This window comes from Papaver somniferum, chromosome 1, assembly GCF_003573695.1.
Source record: "Papaver somniferum cultivar HN1 chromosome 1, ASM357369v1, whole genome shotgun sequence".
NCBI lineage: Eukaryota > Viridiplantae > Streptophyta > Magnoliopsida > Ranunculales > Papaveraceae > Papaver > Papaver somniferum.
In genome coordinates this window covers 181990627-182006109 of record NC_039358.1, presented here as the reverse complement: position 1 = coordinate 182006109, position 15483 = coordinate 181990627, and the positions used below count along the sequence as shown (strand labels likewise).

Genomic DNA, 15483 nt, shown 5'->3' with positions numbered 1-15483 from the left:
GCCAACGTAGTTCACGCTTAGTTTGGGAAATAAGCATCATCGTCGAAACCAATACATAAATGATAAGTATCTTTTGGATTTGAACCTTCACTAAGTGTAATAAATTCAAAGCCTTATCGAGGTTCAGTGGTGAAACTAGTCTTGAACCAAGTACCCCTAATGATAAAACCGGAATTTCAACACATATTGATTTCTCAGAATAGTGTGTTCTGTAGCTCGCACATTAATGGCCATGTGCTTAAATACTGGATTCATGAGTCTTCTTTAGAGAACGGTCTTCTTCTCTTAGGAAACGGCCTGATTTCCATACTCATATAGGTAAGTCTCGAAGGTATTTCTGCGAGACTCCTTGTGATAAAAGTTAGACTTATTAAGGATTTTCATCCATCCTGTTTTCTTGCAGAAAACCAGCACTAATTAGAAATGGGAAGTTTTGTATTAGTGCTCCATAATCACCTCCATAACTTGTTGGTACCACATTGAACCTTGTTTATCCTTTCCAAAACATAGGTTGGGTTTCTGCTATGGGCGATCAAACTTCATTCACAGACCTTAGTCCCATTTCATTACACTTTATTGAAACCACTGCCTTTGGTAGACTTTTTGTAAATGGGTCTGCCAAGTTCTTACTTGTTTCAATATAGTTTACTGCAACTACTCCTCTTTTGAGTATTTGTCTTACCATTTGATGTCTAAGACTTGCATGTCTTGAATTTCCATTATAAGTCTTGTTAGAGACATTATAAATAGTTACTTGATTATCACAATTAATCAAGACCGCTGGACATGGCTTCTTCCAAAATGGGATTTCAACAAGTAAGTTTCTAAGCCATTCCGCCTCCTTACATGCATCGGTTAACGCTATCAATTCTGACAACATTGTTGAGTCAGAAATACAGGTCTGCTTCTTGGAACTCCAAGACACAGCAGCACCTCCTAATATAAATATCCATCCACCAGTCGACTTGGATTTGGATTCTACATTGTTCCAGGTAGTATCACTGTATCCTTATAATACAGCGGGATAGCCGTTATAATGCAAACCATAGTCAATGGTTCCTTTCAAGTAAGCCAAAACTCTTGAAACTGCTTTCCGGTGTTCAACTCCTGGATTGCTTGAGAAACGACATAGCAATCCCACGGCATGAGCTATGTCCGGTCTTGTGCAATGCATAGCATACATAAGACTTCCAATAATACTAGAATACTCAAGTGGTGCATGAGTACGCCCAGTGTTCTTCATTAACTTTATAGTAGGTTCTAAAGGAGTAGGGGCTGGTTTGTCATCAAAATGACCATACTTCTTGAGAAATTTCTCAATGTAATGAGATTGGGTTAAAACCAACTCATCTCCCTTTCTTAGGATTTTGATTCCCAAGATCACATCAGCCTCCCCTAAGTCCTTCATATCAAAGTTAGAGTTAAGAAACTTCTTTGTTTCTTCCACACGAGATATGTCAGATCTAAAAATAAGCATATCATCAACGTACAAACAGAGAATCACACATCCAGAACTATCATGCTTACTATAGATATATTTATCAGCATCATTTACAACAAAACCATGTGACAAAGCTACTTTGTCAAACTTCTCATGCCATTGCATGGGAGCTTGCTTCAAGCCATAAAGAGATTTTACCAACTTGCAAACCTTCTTTTCTTGGCCTGGCAATATGAAACCTTCGGGTTGTTCCATATATATCTCTTCTTCTAAATCACCATTTAGAAAGGCGGTTTTGACATCCATTTGATGTATAATTAACTTTTGTGTAGAGGCAAGTGCAATTAAACAACGAATAGATGATATGCGAGCAACAGGAGCATATGTATCAAAATAGTCAATTCCATGTCGTTGTTTATAACCCTTAGCAACTAGTCTGGCTTTGAACTTATCAATGGAACCGTCTGCATTCATTTTTCTCTTGGATACCCATTTACATCCTATAGGCTTTACGCCAGGAGGTAAATCACAATATATCCAAGTACCATTAGACAAAAGTGAATGCTTTTCATCATTGATAGACTCTTTCCAGAAAATAGCATCTCTGGAACTCATTGCCTCAGAATAAGTTTTAGGGTCATCATCAACATGCATTACATATCTAGTCATACTAAGAATTTGATTCTTACTACCTTCTACAAGATATTGTACCCATTCTGGACCAAAGATTTTCGCTTTCCTTGCTCTCTTACTTCTTCTAGGTTCGATATCTTCTATACTTTCAGAAATATCTTCTATGTTAGGAGCAGAATGTTCATCATTGTTATTAGTCTCTATATATTCTAGACTAGGTAACAATGGGTTTTCTATGGGTTGCATTTGGGAACTATTCCTATTCAAGTTCTCAAAAAATTCCACATCTACAGATTCTATAATCTCAAAAGTGTCAAGGATTAAAAATCTATAAGTAATACTGTTAAGTGAATAACCTACAAAAGCACATTTATACGCCCTATTTCCTAACTTAGGTCTTTTAGGATCAAGCTTCCTAACATATGCTAAGCAACCCCAAACTTTAAGTCTTCTCAAATTTGGTTTCCTATTAAACCACAATTCATAGGGAGAAACATTCTTCTTTTTCAAAGGAATTCTATTCAAAATATAGCATGCAGATAACATAGCTTCACCCCACAAAGAATTAGGCAAATTAGAATTAATAAGCATAGCATTAACCATCTCAACCAACGTTCTATTTTTCCTTTCCGCAATACCATTTTGTTGAGGTGTATAAGGTGCGGTAAATTGATGAATTAAACCATGCTCTTGACAAAACAATTTAAATTCATTAGGAAAATACTCACCACCACGATCAGAACGTAAAATTTTAATTTTCTGTCCTAATTGTGTCTCTACTTCTGGTTTGTATATTTTAAACATATCAAAGACTTCATCCTTAGATTTCATCAAGTAAGTATAAGCATATCTAGTGCAATCATCAATAAAAGTAACATAGTATTTGTTTCCACCACGAGTCACATGATTTTTTAAATCACCAACATCACCATGTACTAATTCAAGCAAGGAAGAATTTCTAACTACAGACTTAAAGGAAACTCTATGTATTTTTGCTTGCACACATATTTCACACTTAGAGATATTATCAAAATTACAATCAGAAATTAATCCTAATTTTCTCATGTTTCTAAGGGAACCATAATTCATATGTCCTAATCTACCATGCCATAGATCAACGGAGTCAATAGTATAAGCAGAACCATTATTTATTAAATTAAGCTTATCATCCCATTACAAGCATATCCTTGTCCAACAAATACACCATTTTTGGACAATACAAACTTATTAGACTCATAAGTCATCTTGAATCCGGCCTTCATAACGAGGTCTCCAGAAACAAGGTTTCTCACAATGTCAAGGACATGAAATACATTAGTAAGAGTAACAGTCTTTCCCGAAGTAAAGGAGAGATCAATAGTGCCTTTTCCAATCACTTTGTTGTGTAAGTTGTTTGCAGAGACAACTTCATTTCCTTCGCCAGTAACCGATTCATATGTCTTGTAAAGATGCATGTCTTTACAGATATGGACGGTTGAACCATTGTCGTACCACCATCCACTCTCATTGTTAGAAACGGCGTTGGCGGCTTGCACTACAATAACAAGTTTGTCATCGACCATATTTGCATCCTTTTTCTGTCCTTGTTGTTTCTTTTTGAGACGACAATCACGAGCAATATGGCCGGGTTTATCACAGAAGAAGCAAGGCCCCTTCTTCTTACTATTCTTGTTGGGATGTTGCTTCTTAAATTGAGTATCATTATTAGGTTTCAAAGCATTTGGTGTCTTAGAAAAATCTACACTGTTAACCTTAGAATGATCCTCAGTTTGCTGACTATCCTTAATTTCTCGTTTACGAGAGTCCTCTTATATACGAAGATGACGCTGTAAACCTTCTAAATCATAGTCAGTCTCAGCATGCTTAAGTTTCTTCTTATAACCATTCCAAGAAGGAGGAAGACGAGAAATAATGACTCCGACAATAAAAGCAGAAACAAGTTCAATTCCAGCATCCTTAAGATGATTAACAATGAGTAAAAGTTCACTGACCTGGGAAATAATTGACTTACTGTCAACCATTTTAAAATCCATGAAGTTGCAAATCAGGAATTTCTTGTTGCTTGCTTCAGAAATCTTGTATTTTTTTTCAAGCGTAGTCCATAATTCCTTTGCAGACGAAATACTTCGATGGTCATTGTAAACACTAGTTCCCAGGGCGTTCAAGATATGACCACAACACATAAAATCATCTTCCTGACGCTTCTTTCTTCTAGCCTTCAAATCATTAGTGTCTTTGTTTGATGGTGCAGGAATTTCATCCAAACCGTCTTCAAGTATGTACCACAACTTGATGGTGATCAGGAAAAATTTCACAGTCTCTTGCCAACAAGTAAAATTATCACCATCAAAACGTTCCAATCGAGTTAGGGTTTGGTTCATCACTTGCAGAGATTGAGCAGTTACATTCGAATTTGAAGATTCACCCTCCATTGTCAGAAATTTATTGTCTAAAACTGTTGGAAATTTTGGGTTAAACAAGAGGATGAAAACAAAAACAGAAAATGGTGTACCCCTGACTTCAAGGCTCTTTCGATTCTTTTAGACAATAATTCGACCTTTCCAAATAAATTTGGCGAGTACAAACGGTCTCTCAAATTATGCCTTCAGGATTCAATGAAGCCCTAACACCGAAATCGAATTCAAGGATTGTACTTCCTTGACCCGACCAAGAAACACACTGTATAAGGTTCTGATGATGCTTTTTAGAGAAGAAAAAAACAGATTGTTTTTGATGTGTTGGAATGGGAGAACATCTTCGCTACTTATAGTGATATTCATGCCTGTTGGTAGTGTCGTTTCATCACCAACAGACGCTTCCAAAAGCCATTAATGGTGGCTTATGGGAAGAGATGCGTCTGTTCAATTTTGAATGGAAACGTCTAGGTTTTACAAACCTTGAAAATATCCAACACTATGAACTGTACATCATTCATATGTGATCTGATAGAGTAAAATTGAATTGCTGGCATGATACAGTAATTTGGGCTAGCATTTACCAAATTTACACTCATCCTAACATGGAATGCAAGGACAGCGTGCAACAATGGTGCATGTATTCTGACATTTCCAAACCTAGTCACTCACACACAATAGAAAATTTACTGGTTAACCGCAAAAGTTATAATTGATTAGTATCCAATGTGCATAAACTAATTTAATTTGTACTTCATTTTCTCTTATGCCTATCGTTTTTGTCGACATAAACACAATTATCCATCTAGACTCCATGTGTTTTCACTAACATGGTTCAAGGGAAAATCAACTAAATAGAACCAACGGTAATTTGACATAGATCATAAGGATTAGGCATATCTCAATTTGTTGCTCAGTAGAGGTTTACACAGTGATAATAATTACCATTCCTTCAAATGATCCCCTACCACCTACAAAAACAAAGATAATTAAGTTAGTAAACTGTGTATTATAGACTTACAAACTAAAAGTATCCCAAGTTATGCACCATGAAAATGCGGGGGTCTAACAACCACACCCAACAATTCGTTTGGAAATCTGAGAGGACTTACTCCAATATACTTTCTAGAGAATCAACTAGACAGTCAGACTCAATATAGAATAAAGTATATCAAAGAGTTTAATATGTCTAACTCTTAATTCAATCCGCAATCAACAAATAGAAATCTGCGAGCCCGATTGAATAAGAGGAGTATCTTGAACGGTACCAAAGACCAATGTTCAAGTGTCAATCAATGTAAATCAACAACCCAAGGTTGGATATTCCAATTGATTGATCTTAACGCACAACCTGTGATATTTCAATTATATAACAAAATATAATGCGGAAAAGAAATAACACAGACACCGGAATTTTGTTAATGAGGAAACCGCATATGCAGAAAAACCCCGGGACCTAGTCCATATTGAACACCACGTTGTATTAAGCCGCTACAGACACTAGCCTACTACCAATTAACTTCGGAATGGACTGTAGTTGAACTCGAATCAATCTCACACTGATTCAAGGTACAATTGCGCTCCTTACGTCTCTGATCCCAGCAGGATACTATACACTTGATTCCCTTAGCTGATCTCACCCACAACTAAGAGTTGCTACGACCCAAAGTCGATGACTTGATAGAAAAATCTGTCTCACACAGAAAAGTCTATAGGATTGAATAAATCTGTCTCCCATAGAAATACCCAAGAGTTTTTGGTCCGTCTTTTGATAAATCAAGGTGAACATGAACCAATTGATAAACCAGACTTATATTCCCGAAGAACAGCCTAGTATTATCAATCACCTCACAATAAACTTAATCGACTAGCGAAACAAGTTATTGTGGAATCACAAACGATGAGACGAAGTTTGTTTGTGATTACTTTTCTATCTTGCCTATAGGAGATACAAAATCTCGAGCCAAATATTTCAATTGCACTCAACACGATAGAAACAACAAGATCAGATCACGCAACTACAAAGATAATAATTGGGTCTGGCTTCACAATCACAATGAAGTCTTCAAGTCGTTAACCTACAGGGTCTCGAGAAGAAACCTAAGGTTAAAGGAGAATCGACTCTAGTTATGCAACTAGTAACACACAGGAGGTATGGGGATTAGTTTTCCTAGTTCCTAGAGTTCTCCTTTATATAGTTTTCAAATCAGTGTTTGCAATCCAAGTTATCTTGGTAACAAAACATTCAATATTCACCGTTAGATGAAAAACCTGATTCAACCAAGCTAATATCTTTCAACTAATAGATCGAACTTAGCTTGTTACACACAAATGAAATGTGTCCTCATTTAGGTTTATGTAACCGTACCTAAACGTGTACACCAGGTTGGTTCACAAATAGTCAACCGAGGTTAGCCATATGATTATTCTCATATCAACCTTATTCATCTTAATCATAACTCGTTCAAATGACTCAAATGAAACTAGTTAAAGAGTTGTTCAATTGTTTGGAAAACACAATTGAAACCAAATCGGTTTGATTCACTTGAATCAAACATGAACATTTTAGCCACAGTTTGCAAAGATTGCATTCCTTATGATTTAAATGTTTAAGTCCATGAACTGACCGATTTGACAAAGTAACCAGCTTAAGTATGCGTACGGGTATGCGTGCTTAAGCAATCATATTTTGATTTTGTTAAGTTTCCAAACTCAGCAGAAATTTTCGATTCGAAAATTTCCACCAGTATGCGTACAGGTACGCATACTTAAGGTGACTAGTTTAGGAGTTTGCAATTCCCAAACTCAGCAGATATTTTTGGTTCGAAAACTTCCGCCAGTATGCGTACGGGTACGCATACTTATCTTGTCTCCTTCACCAATTTCGTATACACACATATGCATACTTTTGATTCCCGGTTTATGGATTTATACACTAATGTGCGAACACACTATATATGCTTATATCCAAAAATGGTTACATCCTCAACTCTTTATTTCAATCATTGAAACATTCTTCTATAATGACAATAGCCGTTTTCTCACACTATTAGCATCAAAGAAATTTTCAAGATATTGAAATAATCATTATTGAAACATTCCAAGCCTACATCAAATGATTGTATCACACAAACCATGTAAGATGTTACTCGGAAATTTTCTCATGATATAAGATGAACTTGGTCGAAGCGAAAGCTTATCAACACATATTTCGAGAAATATGTAAGCGAGATATACTCGGTTCGAAATCTCAAATGTGTATAAAGAAAACTATATCGTAACACGACTTATGTCTCAATATAGGAGATAGTATAAATATACTTTCCAAGTGATAGATGAGTTCAAGTCTTCACATACCTTTTGTCGAAGAAGTTCCACAAGCTCCCCTTAGTAGTTCTTCGTCTTCAAGAGATGAACGTCGAGAGATCTAAGCTTAACTACACTATCTATGTCCTAGTCCGAGACATCTATAAATGGGATAGAAATCAAGACTTATAATTTTGATCACTAATACTGACAAACATGCTTGAGATAGAAACGCATGCGAGTTCGACCGAGCAATGCTCTAACAATCTCCCGCTTTGTCAATTTTAGTGGCAAAACTATCAATAAATATGGATTACAAAAAAGATAAAAAAAATATAGCTTCTCATCCACATGCTTGATCTCCTTGGCATCTTCAACGCGACTCGAAATCTTCGTCACTTCCAAGTACTCCATGATCCTAAAGGTTGTAAGTTCAGCATCACAGTTGTTGAAGATCCGTAGCTATAACAATGATAAAACAAAATGCTCTCAATCATAGTTATACAATGTCATAGTATTATTACACAACATCAAAGTTCAATTGTATCACAACTTTGACAATAATACTATGGTGATATGTATCACTCCCTCTTAGTCAATACATATCTCAACATGAAAATCACTCCCCCTTACATAATGATCCGTAAACCATATGTATTTGTAGTGTGAACTACACATTAATTCTCCCCCTTTTTGTCAAAAAAATTGGCAAAGGTGCGAAAATTAGTGGGATCCTAATGAAATTTCCACGGAGATACTTCATGACCAAAAGGTGTATTAACATACCAACAAATTTAGATGCAATCATAAAGTCGAAGCTAAATGTATTCATCAAGGAGTTAATAAAGATACAAGATAACCCCTAAAAATTCCACAGCCGCACTCCCCACAAATATTTGGCAATTAAGCACAAGTTCAAAATGAACTCTCCCCCATAAAACTTTCACAAGAAAAGAAGGATTTCTTTTGGACAGACAAATCACATGAAAAACATGAATTTGAATCAAAAAATATTCAATTGGAATAACCACAACCCATGGTTCGTTCAGTCGAAAAATACAACCAAATTAATCACAAGAAATCCCGTGATAAATTTATTGAAATACACAACCAAATTAACCACAAAGTGATCAATTCAATTGGTCATGCTCGACATAAGAGAACTTACGGAGCAACAACTAAAATAACCAAAAGAGAATGACTAATTTAGTTGGTCATGCTCGACATAGGGAACCTTACAGAGCAACAACTAAGTTAATCATAAGAGAATGATCAACTCAGTCGGTTGTGCTCAACATAAGAAACCTTATGGAACAACACAATATATGCACAAAAATGTGGATCGGAGATCGACCAAATACTGCGGAATAGACAAGGATTCATCCTATTTTCCATCACTATTTGCACAATGACATACAATAGGCTTCATCCTTGTAAACAAAAGTTTTATCCTTTCTTCCATCAAAATATGACATAAAAGGCTTTCACTTTTTAATGCCAAAAGTTCATTCTATCTTTCATCAATACATTCATATCGACATAATAGAGATAACTTTTGAACAAGTATGGGACAGTCAGAGGTTCACGGACGTAAACAACATATCCCATAACAATTTACAATATATAAAATCATAAAGATTAAAATTTCAAAAATCATCTTCCAAAAACTTAGAATTTAAATAAATAAATCTAAAAACATGAAGATGAAAAATCGTTGGACATAGCTATGTGTACTCACAATAATGGCTATTCCAAACCCTAGTTATTCTTCTAAACACATAACAAAGAAGATTTACTAGACAATCAAAGTTCATTGAGAACTTCATACCTTTCAATGAATCCATCATAGAAGGTGTCACTGATTTCCTTTATTCTCTTGACCGTAGACACACCATGTTCGTGAGTTAGAACACAAACTTTTCGATCAACAACCCGAGCAAGTTGTCTAGCTTTGTCACATTCCATGATGAGCTTTTTCTGATTCCGTATCAGAATATTTTGATTTGCAAGGATTTTGGCCTGACCATCAAAGAGTTGGTTTATTTGCAGTTGAAGATTTGCAAACTCGACCTTTGAATCATTCTGAAAACGAATTAAATCCTTGACAGATTCACCCATCCAAGAGTTGTGTTCCTTCCTTGCAAGCATCTTCTTCAGAACCAGCTCTTGAATCGAATCACATCCTTGAGTGTCTTCCTCCATATCAAGATGCACAATCTCCTGAGATTTTGCAGAGTTCTCCATATAATTTTTTTTAGGGATTGATTAATATAATATAAGATGTATATGTATTAAGAGAAGACACTTCTCATTCAGGAAACCATATGAACTCACAGGAGTAGGACATGGACGTTCACAGACCGTTTACAAGAGAATAATGAATTTAGATTAAATCCAGTAAGAGGAAAAATACAAAGTTTGTCAATATTGCTCAATAATCCTTAAAATTAGAACCCGAGTCATGAGACAGACTTGCATAACTTTGATTGATTGACAAAATAAAACAACACACAAAGATGTACAACAAATATTGAGACTCCCATAGTCATCATCCTTGTACCTCTCAAGATAGATTCAAGGATGAGGTTACCTAAAGTTAGGTAAAGGAGTGAGAAGTGATCTCACTATCAAACAAGGGAGAAGGGTTGTACAGGTTGTTTGACCGTTTTACTTGTATATTCCCTTCTTTCCATCGATTAAAACATATTCCATAGGAATTAGTCATAAACCTTTTCAAAAGTCCATCGGAAGGATTTTTCTGAGGACTGAGTCTAGGACCTCTAGAAATAAGTTCCAGAAAAGGGAATTTGGAGGATTTCCATTTCTTGATCTAGACTTACCGGACTTGCTCTTATAAACACAGGGAAAGTCTTCATTAGTTTCCAAGAGTTTATACCGTAATGAGGAATATGCAACCTGTGATGATTTCTTGAAGATATATCATTTATATAAGATTTCTGGTTTTCTGTAGGTAAGAAACTCACTGTAGATGTTGTCAGACGGTTTACTCCGTTGACAGTAGAAAGAAGCAAATTATGAAGATTAGAAATCTGTTTCCTTCTGATAAAACAATGAAGAGCATAGTGATTCTTTTTCCCACAGAAGGAAAAATATGGTGGAATTGAGACATGATTGTCTTGATCCAAACCTTCATCCTTCACATGCACATTTTGCAAGTGATTCTCAGTAGGTACTTCCTTATAGGAATTTTTCTTTACACTAGGTAAAACCTTGTGAGTATCAGGAGAAGGTGTAGAAGATGACTTAATCATCAAAACAAAGTTTTTCTTTTTCAAGGCATTACAATTTTATCGGGCAAGTTGCAGAGATGCAACAAGTTTCTCTTTTTCAACACAATAGCTGTTTATTTCTGATGAATGATCCTTGATCAAACGCTTTTCTCTAACAGTATTGTCAAGAGTACTAATCTTTTCACGCTGTAGAGTAGTTTCTTGAACCAGTTTTTTGATGTCGTTAGAGAGAGATTCAATGAAGAGATAGAGTTCACGTTCCCTTTCAAGAGATTTCTCAAATTCATCAACGAGCAGATCATTTTAATCTTCAAGAGTCATAATTTCAGAGACTTGAACATCAATGACATCAACAGATTTTTTTAATGATCTGGTGAGTTCCATTTCGGATTCTGATACAGTCCCACAAATCTTGTTTTTCCCTCGGGATTCGGAAGAATCTACTAAGGAGTTATCCTTTGAGGCAAACCCAAGATTTTTGGCATAATCCGAAATTTTGGAAGACATATAATATGCGTTTATCTTAAGAGATACTTCTCAGGTCCTCAGAACACAGATTGCTACAAACACAGACTTATGAGGTCTTTAACGTGTTTGTCTGCTCTGATACCAATTGAAAATGCGGGGGTCTAAAAACCACACCCAACAATTCGTTTGAAAATCTGAGAGGACTTACTCCAATATACTTTCTAGAGAATCAATTAGACAGTCAGACGCAATCTAGAATAAAGTATATCAAAGAGTTTAATATCTCTAACTCTTAATTCAAGCCGTAATCAGCAAATAGAAATCTGCGATCCCGATTGAATAAGAGGAGTAACTTGAACGGTACCAAAGACCAATGTTCAAGTGTCAATCAATGTAAATCAACAACCCAAGGTTGGATATTCTAATTGATTGATCTTAATGCACAACCTGTGATATTTCAATTATATAACAAAATATAATGCGGAAAAGAAATAACACAGACACCGGAATTTTGTTAATGAGGAAACCGCAAATGCATAAAACCCTCGGGACCTAGTCCAGATTGAACACCACACTGTATTAAGCCGCTACAGACACTAGCCTACTACCAATTAACTTCAGACTGGACTGTAGTTGAACCCTAATCAATCTCACACTGATTCAAGGTACAATTGCGCTCTTTACGTCTCTGATCCTAGCAGGATACTACACACTTGATTCCCTTAGCTGATCCCACTCACAACTAAGAGTTGGTACGACCCAAAGTCGAAGACTTGATAGACAAATCTGTCTCACACCGAAAAGTCTATAGGATTGAATAAATCTGTCTCCCACAGAAATACCCAAGAGTTTTTGTTCCGTCTTTTGATAAATCAAGGTGAACATGAACCAATTGATAGACCGGACTTATAATCCCGAAGAACATCCTAGTATTATCAATCACCTCACAATAAACTTAATCGACTAGCGAAACAAGTTATTGTGGAATCACAAACGATGAGACGAAGTTTGTTTGTGATTACTTTTCTATCTTGCCTATCGGAGATATAAAATCTCGAGCCAATTATTTCAAGTGGAAATTATATTAATAGCCCTACTATTGATGGGCCTTCATATATGCCCTTTTCATCAATAATTATACCCCTCCGCATTCCAACAAACATTGATTTTATTCATAATCCCGCAGATACCCTCTATGCATTACTAAAGTCTAAAGGAAAATTAATCGTTTTCAATTTCAGATCTTAAATTTTGTATCTCTTCTTCTCTTCCGGCCCTTAGCTTCGCCACCACCGTCTTTCTCCACATCTTTTCCGCCGGACTTAATGATGATCATGTGGAAGATATCAAATCTCTACTAGTTAATCTGTACAAATGATTTTTCTTGTTGGATTCATAAACTTCTGTTATATTTGGTAATGATGGTGGTGGTGGTGGTGGCGGCGGTGGTGGAAAAGGATATTAGATCTCTGTTCTAGTAATTGATGGTGGTGGTGGTGATGGAATTCAGAGAAGAGAGATGAATGATGGCTTCAGGTTAAGAAGAGAGATCGATGGTTTTGATCTGAGGATTCATGAAACGAAGAAAGAAGAGAGATCGATGGTTTTGATCGATGGTATGTCTTTAGATATTTTTTTGTTTCATTTTTGAAGAAGCTAATTTGGGTTTTCTGGTTAGTTATGAGTTTTATTATTGTGTCTGGGATTTCATGGTGTTGATGATGGTTTATACAAGGACTGGAGTCGTGACTTCTCTTGTGGCAAAAAAAGGTAGGTGGAGTTGTATGCAACTTCAATTTGCTTTTTCATTTTTCATGTTGGTTAAGTGTACAATCCATGACGACCGATCATTTGTCTAATGGAAAATTTTCTTTACATTGTTTAATATCAGTAGGATAAGCGTTTGCTTAAATGTGTCAATAAATAGATTAAACGATCAAATATGTTATATGCTTTTCATTGTAATGAAAATAGACCAAAAAATTTCCTAGATGTTAGAGATATTTATTTTTCAGTATGCAATGCGATGACAATCATTATCAACATGGTTCTTGCTTTCTTAAACTTTAGTACCAACAGAATTTGGGTTAAGTTGATACATACTAGAGTGTCACCATTTTTGAAATTAACTGAGCTGGGTCTTGGAGGTAATGCCAGAAGATTGGTGTTTATCGTCCCTTTAGTTCAGTATTTTGTTCTGAATGAGTAGTATCCGAAACTTTTGGGAATTGGCTAGTCTTGAATGTGACACAATTACTCGACTCCATATAGGCACCGCAAGTTTAGTAGTCCTCCTATAATCTTATTCTTACCTAACTTTTGATATGATAGTGGCATCAATTCCTAGTACGTACACGATATCATTTTGCTAACTTAAAATTTAGAACTCCAATGAATAGTCCATCCATTTATATTGCTTTCTTTAGATGTATGTCACAGATGTAGTTCAGCGTTGTGTATGGATACACCCCATGTATAACTAGGATTTTGCATATGTTTTTTGTATCATTTTCAGGTGAATTCTATTTTATTGGTCATCCATTTACTCATTTTTCTAGGGTCCCTATGTTGTGTTAAGTTTGTTTACGACATCACTTACTTCCTAGTGTTATTGCGGATATTTCTGATGCTCATATTGTAATCATATTTATGTATGGCCACTATGCAAATATTGACGGTGGGATTACACGCTGCTGCTGCTTTGGATCACCAGATTCAAAGCTGAGTATGGCATCTGAAACTTTACATTCACGGTTTCTAAATGCAACAAACGGCAGTTCATGTTCCGTGCATTCAATTATCTTGAGCAAATCACAGTGCAGGGGCTTAGATATGTACAGGTAGCATTTTGTCTTAACATGTTTTGAGAAATCAACCTCTTATTTGTGGCATTTTGTCTTACATTAACATGTTTTAAGATATATATTATATTGGTCAAGACTGAGTATTTACGCGCACTTGGTACTTAGCATTCTTCCTATTTATACCATGTTATGTTAATTGAGTAACTAAATCAGTCATACAGATTGCTGGTGGGTCTACATGTTATTATGGTCTTGATGGATGAAATTCTTATTAAGTGCACAATATACTGCTCTTACCAGCCACATCATTTCAGACGATATGTTTGCTATTTGATATTGTGAATCGATAACTTGTGTTATTGTTTGTTTCTTATTGTTTTCGGTGTCTATTGCAGGTACATAAGAGATGATCAATTTCTTTTTCGGGTTGCAATTGGCATTCGTTTTCCAGTTCTTGATTCTTGCAAATTATATGGTATCTCTCAAGATGAACTTGTGGTGCAATGGTAGCACAACTGACTCTACATCAGAAAATGCGTGTTCGATACACGTCAGGTTCACTAATTTTTGTACATTAATTTTTTGGATCAACTTCGGTTGTTGACACCAGATTTTGGGATCAACTTCGGTTGTTGATACCAAATTTTGGGATCAACTTTGGTTGTTGACACCATATTCTTTTTTTGTTTATTTTTCTTATTTTCTGATTCTTGTTTTGGGGATCAATTTCGGTTGTTGACACCAAATTTTGGGATCTACTTCAATTGTTGACGTCATATATTTATTTTCTGATTTTTTTTTTGGATCAACTTCGATTGTTGACATCAGCTTTTGGGATCAACTTCGATTGTTGACATCAGACTTTGAGATCAGTTTCGATTGTTGACGCCATATGACCTTTTTATGATTTTTTTTATTTTTGTTTTGGGATCTAACTTCAGTTGTTGACACCAGATTTTGGGATCAACTTCGGTTGTTGTCGTTATATAATTATTTTATAATTTTTGCTTTGGGGATCAACTTCGGTTGTTGACACCACTGGCGGCAGTGGTGGACTGGCAGGCGATGGTGGTGGCGACGGGCGGTGGTGGTGGCGGGTGGTGGTGGTGGCGGGCGGAGGTAGACTGGTGCTGCTGGTGGCGGGCGGTGGTGGTTGACTGGCGGTG

General features: G+C 36.0%; 1 protein-coding gene across 1 annotated transcript; it reads left to right on the top strand.

The window, feature by feature from the left end:
- Positions 1 to 12691: 12691 nt before the first annotated feature.
- LOC113309337 lies at positions 12692 to 15117 on the top strand. Its single transcript, XM_026557763.1, has 3 exons — positions 12692 to 13283; positions 14227 to 14353; positions 14713 to 15117. The coding sequence occupies exons 1-3, from the start codon at positions 13223 to 13225 to the stop codon at positions 14825 to 14827; spliced, it is 303 nt and encodes a 100-aa protein (XP_026413548.1). The 5' UTR covers positions 12692 to 13222; the 3' UTR covers positions 14828 to 15117.
- Positions 15118 to 15483: the final 366 nt, after the last annotated feature.

Coding starts and splice junctions, on each gene's coding strand:
- LOC113309337 (XM_026557763.1), top strand. CDS start 13,223: ATGGTGTTGATGATGGTTTATACAAGGACTGGAGTCGTGACTTCTCTT. Junction 13,284..14,226: donor TTCTCTTGTGGCAAAAAAAG/GTAGGTGGAGTT, acceptor TTGGATCACCAG/ATTCAAAGCTGAGTATGGCA. Junction 14,354..14,712: donor AGGGGCTTAGATATGTACAG/GTAGCATTTTGT, acceptor TGTCTATTGCAG/GTACATAAGAGATGATCAAT.